Below are 8,239 nucleotides of genomic sequence, written 5' to 3'. Positions count from 1 at the left end.
ATGAAATCAGTTTATAAATATGCAAGGTTATTTGTCAAACTTCTTTCCTTTATATAGTTCATATAATTCCCTAGTAGAACACATATAAGTAGTATAGTGTGCACGATTTCGCTTCACATCACATTAAAACACAACATGAAGTCATCTCAGCGGAGACAAAAACAGAGAGCCGATAAAACACCGCGTGAAACGACTTCAATCAGAGCAAGAACAGAAAGCACTGCGGAGAAAACGAGTCAACGGGTTTACATTGCAAAGCAGAGAGGTGAAACAAGCCACAACCTGGAAAGCGATGAACGTCAAGGGCAGAGCGCAAAACGAATCCAACCCGGAAAATCTCTCGCGCCATGCAGGAAAGCCCATAATGACAAGCGAGGATCACGAAATCGTGCTAATGAAAAGAGATGCGTACCTTGCGAAGCCGAAATGCTCGAAGTCACTGTGTCAAGCTTTAAAATGCGAAATGTAAAGGGAGTGAGGCGAAAGAAAATTAGTGAAGCTTTGTCCGCACTTCCAAGGCCGCCATGAGGCATGCGGATCTGACCTTCGTTTTTTTTATTATATAACCACTTAACAGTTTTTATTATATCATTTTGTATCCAAAATTAGTGCATTTTTACTTGCACTTTTGTATTTAAATTGATTTTATTAATCAGAATCAGCAATCATGAGTACTATTTTAAAAATTATGCAAAAGCCTTTTTAATAGCTAACACCATACTTTGGCGCAGGATGGTCAAATGATGGTTCTTGCGCCACTAAACCAAACTCAAATTCAAATGAATGGCAAAAGGTATTTTTAATGAACATTGCTTTTTACAAATATACATTGCGACTTTATTTAGATGACAATGTACAAGAAACATTTCTAAGTAAATATAACTGTTAAGTGGTTAACAGAGGTTTCACAGAACCATATGCAAAAAAAAAAAAAAAAAAAAACGATTTGAATATGATTTGTCCTAATCCTCTAAAAATGTTAGGCATAGAAAAACAAATAAGACTAGCTAATACAAAGCAGCAACTAACTAATTAGTGTTTACGTCTTTCATGTCTTTGATTTCACAAGAAATTATAAAAAGTTGTATTGGTAGTTGACTAAAGTCCCCCGCCCTCCCGAGACGTTTGAGGTGAGATTTGAATACCGACATACGTAGACATAGTTGACAAAAACTCGCGTGCTCTAGGCTACGTCGAGAAAGAAAGAAAAAAAAAAAACCTATGACACATATACATAGTAGACAAACGTACGGGTTCTTTAGCCAACGCCGAATAAAAAAAACTATGACCTGAGGGAATTAAGGAAACGGAAGACATGAAAGACAAAAATGCATACTAAAAATGAGCACAAATCAGTTAATTATTAGACATATCGACAAACTTTTCACAGTACATAAGATAGATTTTTTTTCGTCCTTCCACCGAATTGAACATTTTAAGTTTTACGAAGAGAAAATATGAAACAAAAGCATTAAAAAACAACAAACAAGATAAAGACATGTATTAATGAAAGAAATATTTTTTTAACTGTTCAATCCGGGGAGAGGGTTTTTTGAAAGTTTTAATAATTAAGAGAATATTAAAGTCGAATATACAAACACATATACGATTAAAAAAATAAAAAAAGCAGCCACTGAAAGCAAAGCATAGGAGTAGGGAGATAATAATATATTATAGTAGAAATATGTATACAAATTGAGTTAAAATTACCCCCCCCCCCAATATTGAAAGCAATATTAAATATCTTTGTGACCATAAGACAATGTATGTATGCCATCTTCACAAACAAATTTCTTATCGTAATAGGCAGTAAAAGACATTTTATTTTGAACGACAGTTTCCAAAATATGTTTTTTTGAAAGAATGCAATATTGCATATGTCGTAGTTTTGATTCTTCCATCAAAACGGATTTATAGGTCACATGCGTGATGTTAGCCAGTGTACTTGATCGAACGCCTTTTGCTGCCTTTTTGCATTCATTCTCGCCATACAGCACGGAATACATTTTAGGTTTTATGCCAATAAATTCGCGAATGGGTCGACAAATTTCGTTTTTCAATGTTCCAAGTTTCCCCCGATTTGTTTCATCAAACAAAAAGTGATCTGCAGGAAAATTACTTAAATCCAAAACATGAGCAAAATGCTTTCGAAGGTCAAAATATACATCATTAGTATGTATATGCAAGTACAATGAATCCGTATCCATGTATAATAAATCACATGAACTCTTGTAAAAGGATTTAAAATGAGTATAATATAGATCGTACATCCTAAGTTTGGACAACTCCAAAACACAGAAACCGATGTATATTGGTTTATCCAAATACAAATTTGGCTTGCGCATTTTAAATAACGTGAAATTCTAGTTAATGGGTTCAAAATAATCCAAACTGGGGCTGGAAAGAAGCCTTTAATTCGTGTCCCGTGTTAGAGCTCCACGCACATTAATTCTCTTCCGAACATTTTGCATTGTTTTACCGAAAAATGCGTTTTTTAATTTCTTAAAGAATAATTTTTCTGTCACTGCACTACTTTCGTTACGTTTTTGGTTATTGAAATCTATATATTCCCTTAATCATGGTTTTTGGGAGAAAACCAGAATCCGGTGGATTTTACTTAACACCAAACCCTGTTGAAGGTAAAAACTTAAATTTAAATAATGCACGCATACTCTTTTGCCTATATATACGGAATAGGGAGTTGTTATTTTACTCGACGTGGTTTCATTTTCCTTTGACAAATCAACATGGAATTTTCTTTTTTTAGCACTCGAGGAATCAACGCTTTCTGGAAAATTTTAAAACGAAAACTAATGAAGCAAGTAGAGAGAAAGCTCTGAACGAAATGTATCTAAGTAGAGGAAGAAAAATACAAATGCCACTCACCATTTTCCATTGCTGTAGATATCAGTAGAATCCAAAAAGTAGAGAAGGCACAAGCACACACTTCAGGAACGGACTAGACAAATGTTGAAGGCTCAGTCTTCAACTTGACATTTTATACTCGAAATGAAGGACAAATTTTTAAAAACAAAGTTATTTTTGCAAATCTGACTGCGCATTTATTCTAGAACAACACTTATGTAAGACAGAAAAAATAGCAAGGGGTCTGTACGTTTAACCTGTAAGGTCAAATTAAAGAAAAACATCTCTCAGATGTCATATTGCGCAATAGCATTGCAACATGCATAATGAAGACACGATTCGAAAGAAAACAGACGCAATTTTTACAGGAAAACAATTTTTTTTTTATTCAAGGGGTTGTGTCAATATTATTACATAGAGTGTTACAATCATTTTTATGCTTACAATACATGAAAGTTATCATTGTAACAATTCGTGGACATTGCATTCTCATTGTTACAGAACAATATTTTTACGCAGAGTGTTACAATCAGTTTTCTTGCTTACAATACAATACATGGAAGTTGTCTTTTACATTGTCAACATGATATACACTTTGTTACAGAATATTCATTTTGCACATTTAGTTACTGTATTTGAGTCGTGATGTGACGATGCCAGTTCCATATTATGCTGTACAATCAAATACTTGTTTGTAGACTGCAGGATTGTGCAGCTCACGAACAATTTCAGAATTGTTCAAAATCTTAAAATAGGCTATTTTCATTTTGCACTCGGAATCCACTGTGTTCATTGAACAGGAAGTGGCAGCTTCTACACAGGAGATCATATTTTCGTGCAGATAATCCGTGAAACAATGGATTACATAAGCGTTGGAAGTGCCAGTACGTTTTAGGTACATGAAACCGTATCTAGGTTCAGGATTCATTGCTTTTTGGTCAATTACTGAAAGCAGTAATGAGAGTTCCACAGTTTGTGTTGGCCCTTTTTATACATTCTGCATCAGCAGCGACCCCCACACATGTTGCAATTAGAATACAAAAGATGATTATGAGAGGGGGAGGGGGGTGTTGAAACGTGCTCAAACACGTTTATGTCGGTATTCATAGGTGTGGCACGTTTGATTAGAGTATGGCGTAAAACAGCACTTTTGTAGACGAAAATTGGTTGCTACAAATCTTTTAATAAATTTTTCGTTAAACGCAACGTTATTCGAATCTAGTGGTGATAAAGTCTGCTTTCTCGCAAATTTGTACAAGAAATGTAGACAAAAATGACCGCAGGTAAACGATGCACGCTTTGGTAGCGGCATTTGTTCCGCACCAGATTCTGAGAATTTTGTTTGATGAAGCGTAAAATCTTAGGCGTTTTTGGAATTGAAGCGAAACTACAAAAGTAAAAACAAGTGTTTTCTCTAAAGGCTATCGCAACCCAATGACTTCCGGGTTTTGTTTTAGGATCTAAGTTTACAATAAAACAGGAATAGCCATTTAGTGTATTAGGCAATTCATCAGAAACATATACACCTCCAAATTTCGATCGAAGAATGGAATCGCTACATGCAAGATTACATAGACTTTGGGAATCCATTTTAAAAATCAGTCAAAACGTTGCGACTTTTGTCAATCTCTATAACATTTCGGTACTCCGCATACGCTATTAAATTAACTGTTTCGGTCAGCGCCTTACTAAAACGAATATTCAAAGCCAGATTTGAATTTCGCAAGATCGAATCATGAATTCCGTCTGCACTGAGATCAGGCGTTAAATCTATAGCAAACAACGTATATCCGTCCTTATATTCGCTATAACTAATATTAATATCTTGATCTTTATGATATCGGCCTAAGTCAGTAAAGATGCTCATATAACATCTGCTGTAACTGTTAGAAGTATCGAATTTCGGTTGATAGGGTTTTGATGGAAGCATGCGATTTCCGTCTAATATGCAGAGGTAAGATAAATCATAATGCTTAAAATTGAATGGATTTTTTGAAAAATCACCGTTATATGCAGTATTAGATACCATACCCATGATTAGTCGCGTTGGTACCTGTCCAATGAATGCGTTAGGAATAGTTATAGATTGCATTCCTGAAGAAAGCGCGAATGATTTCACTTCTGTTCTGCGAATGAGCATCTTAATAGCACCTCTAGAAAGTGCGGTCTCGTGCGCTATTAAAATTGAAGGAGCGACCTTCACTTTCCTGACAAATAAGGACGCATGTTGTATAACTATTTTAAAATCTTGCGTAGCTGACATAAGAGTGAAGGCATCTTTATTTCTTTCTAATTTAATTCGAAGATTCACAGAATTGATTAGAAATTTACTTTGATTGCCTAGATCTAAATGTAGCGCTCCTATCATGTCTATTAATTTACTATCTTTGCAAATGTTAGATCTAGTTTTGAAGTTCTCCCCTCCTGCCAAAATGTCAATTGAGTCCATTTTGTCTGGGGTGTCCCTGAAGAAAAGACCCGCTGTTAATAACGATTCCTGGACGGCTTTTGGGGGCAGCAAGACATCAAACATACATCTGTATGCATAATTCGCTTGCGAGGACACTTGCTTATCATTTAATGTCACAGAGCATTCCGAAAATAAAGTATTCAGCAGGTAATTGATCGGAGCGACTTGGTCAGGAGCTGCAATATTTGATCCACTTTTTTTCGTAATTTTCACTTGTAAATGAAGAAGTGTATGAGCTAAATCTAGGTAACTGTCTCCGACGCCAGAGCAAAAAAATTCAATTGGTGTTTTATCACTCAGAGATGCAACAGGAAAAATTTCGGTAAACGAACTTTCGTCGGTTGACAATTGTACAAGATTAACGGTAAACAAATCATAGGCATTAGATACGCAGGCGCACGCTCTCGAATCCATTTTACGAGAATATGTCTGCTGCCGTTTCGGATTTCTTTCGGCCTCGCTTGACACGCGGCAAATGATCCTTATTATTAGATTTCTTTCTTTTTATACCCGAACCACTTTGAAGTTTATGGAGAATGTCATCTTTTATCTTTTTTGAAGTTTCTTTCAATCTCGTTCTCGCCGAATCTTTCAGTGATGTTCCTGACACAACATCTGACATTACTTTTGAACCGGTACTCAGAATATGTTTTCCTAAATATTTCCCTGCTCTCATTGCAATGGGAGTAATCATTCGGAATAAATTTGAAAACATTCCATATCCTCTTTGATGGCTGACTCCTTGAAAATATGAACCGTCGTTCTGCAACTGCGAACAGTAATAGTCCTGACAAGCTCTGTGGTCCAAATGCATCTTTCTCTTACGCAGTCAGAACCGAAATGATGTCGCGCATAATCAGTTATAGTTCTATACTGTTCTTCGTCGGAAAGAAAGAACCAAGAGTGATTTTCCGCTCGTAAAAATAATACCGTCTCCCGAACTGCTTTTTAATTCGACTTCAATACAGTCAATATAATTTTGACGCAGAGGAAAATACAGAGGCCTTTGATAATTAATAACAATTTGGTCTTGTTTGGTTGACATCACAGGAATGATGCGGCGTAAAGGTGCAACAGTATCCCCTACGAAATGAGATTCTATAATATCTGTATAGACATAAATTTCTGTGATTCCTCCGTCTAATTCCAGTGGATAATCCGAGATATGAGTGCCACCGTATAATGTTAAATTTTTAAACCCTAGTAAATTTTGGAGCCCATTCTGTAGGGTTATAGTAGATGTATCGGGTATATGAACTTTCACTTTATTATTTGCTAACAGATTAAAGGCTAGATGTTTAAAAGAACTAAATAACTGCTCTGCATTCTTATAAAATCCAACTTCTAGTTCCAAATGCTCTGTTTTTCTCACTTTCTCCGGAACCGTCGGTTTATCTGTAATGCTTACGCGAAAATATTCGTTCAATGGAGGTCTGTTGACTTTTTGCAACACATGCATTGATTTCCCCGTTAGCACAATATCCTTTGTCAAACTTAGCATACGCATAAAAATGGGTGCATATAATAATCTGAATTCGAGTTCGACGTTCTTTTGGACTGTTATTTCGACTTTATTTTCTTTAAAGTCAAATATAAAATCTGCCGCTCCTCCGATCCCTGTCTGCATAAGATTAAAGTTTATATGCTGAAACAGTTCATGGTGCATGTTTTCCATATCGGTATATTTGTGATTAAACCGAGTGGTGCGTATTATAAAATGTCTTTTTAGATTTCTTGCAATAATTTTCAAGAAATTATCCTTGTTCGTCTTTGATGGTTTTCGGAAAACAAAACTCTCCGATGCTTTTATAATTCTATCTTCTCTAGGTAAATTAAGCATGGTTAACAACCTAGGGGTATTCGTTGCTGTTAAATGTAACTTGTAATTGGGGGCAATATGAACATTAATGTTCTTGCGATCCAATGCAAAGGTGACATAGTGTCCACATTGCTCTTCTATACTTTGATTAATTCTCTCGATAACATCTTCTTCTGCTGTTCCTTGTTCTATTTTCACTCTGATATCATATTCTACATAATCCTTTTCGACAATTTTTGTCTCTTCATATGTTATGGAATATTTATTATTGTGGTTGCCGATGTTGAACCAGGTTCGCGGAATAAATATCTCTGATAAACCAACTTCCCATGCGCCTATCAATATTATCGGGCGAGCTAGTTTCGTCCTGAATGATGCTTGCGTATTTTTTGGAAAAAATTGAGTGCTGGAATTGCTAGGTAAAGTGATGTAAAAATCATTTACTTCATCCATGCTTTCTTAACCCACGAATTGAAGCGTGCATCGAAGCCCTGCCACTTTACGTAGTACTCTTTATTCCTGCCTCTGCCTTTTGTTTTGAGCACTTTTTCTATGCGCCAGTAATCATCAGAGCGTTTAGAGATTTTCTGGAGTTCCTCTGCATAGAATCGTCCTTTTATAGCTTCTGATTTCAGGTCTTGCAGCTCAAATGTAGTTGGATGAGAGGAATATACTTTGGACACTCTAAAGGCCTCATCACACCATCCTGGTAAATATCCTCGTCGAAAAGTTTTGTTCGCTTTAGATATTCTAACTAAATCTCCCTTATTTAGAATCAATTTCGCGTTCTTTCCGATAAAACCATATACTTTTTTGAAAATTTGAGGTTCTAATTCTGGCGTCACTTTCGAGGGTGCCATACCAATAGTGCGATGCTCAGCGTCATTATACGATTTTACAAGCAAATGTAAGATATCCACATACTTATAAGAATTTCTGTATGTGAACACTCTAAACATTTTGTTTTTTAATGTTCTGTTAAACCTCTCAATGACGCTAGCCTTATGGTCGCCTTCGGCAGAATAGTGATTGATACTATGCCTCTGAAATAAAGATTTCACTTGATAATTGTAAAATTCACTGCC

At 35.8% G+C, this 8,239-nt stretch overlaps 1 protein-coding gene across 1 annotated transcript; it reads right to left on the bottom strand.

Annotated features, from left to right (window-relative positions):
- Nucleotides 1–7,594: 7,594 nt before the first annotated feature.
- Nucleotides 7,595–8,014, bottom strand: LOC129972068 (uncharacterized). Its single transcript, XM_056086049.1, has one exon. It carries the CDS (start codon nucleotides 8,012–8,014, stop codon nucleotides 7,595–7,597), a length of 420 nt encoding a protein of 139 aa, XP_055942024.1.
- Nucleotides 8,015–8,239: the final 225 nt, after the last annotated feature.

The sequence above is a fragment of the Argiope bruennichi genome, chromosome 6, assembly GCF_947563725.1.
Source record: "Argiope bruennichi chromosome 6, qqArgBrue1.1, whole genome shotgun sequence".
Taxonomy (NCBI): domain Eukaryota; kingdom Metazoa; phylum Arthropoda; class Arachnida; order Araneae; family Araneidae; genus Argiope; species Argiope bruennichi.
This window is presented reverse-complemented; position numbering and strand designations above follow the sequence as displayed.

What these genes read in the sequence shown, in the direction of transcription:
- LOC129972068 (XM_056086049.1), bottom strand. Translation starts at nt 8,014, where the DNA reads ATGGCACCCTCGAAAGTGACGCCAGAATTAGAACCTCAAATTTTCAAA.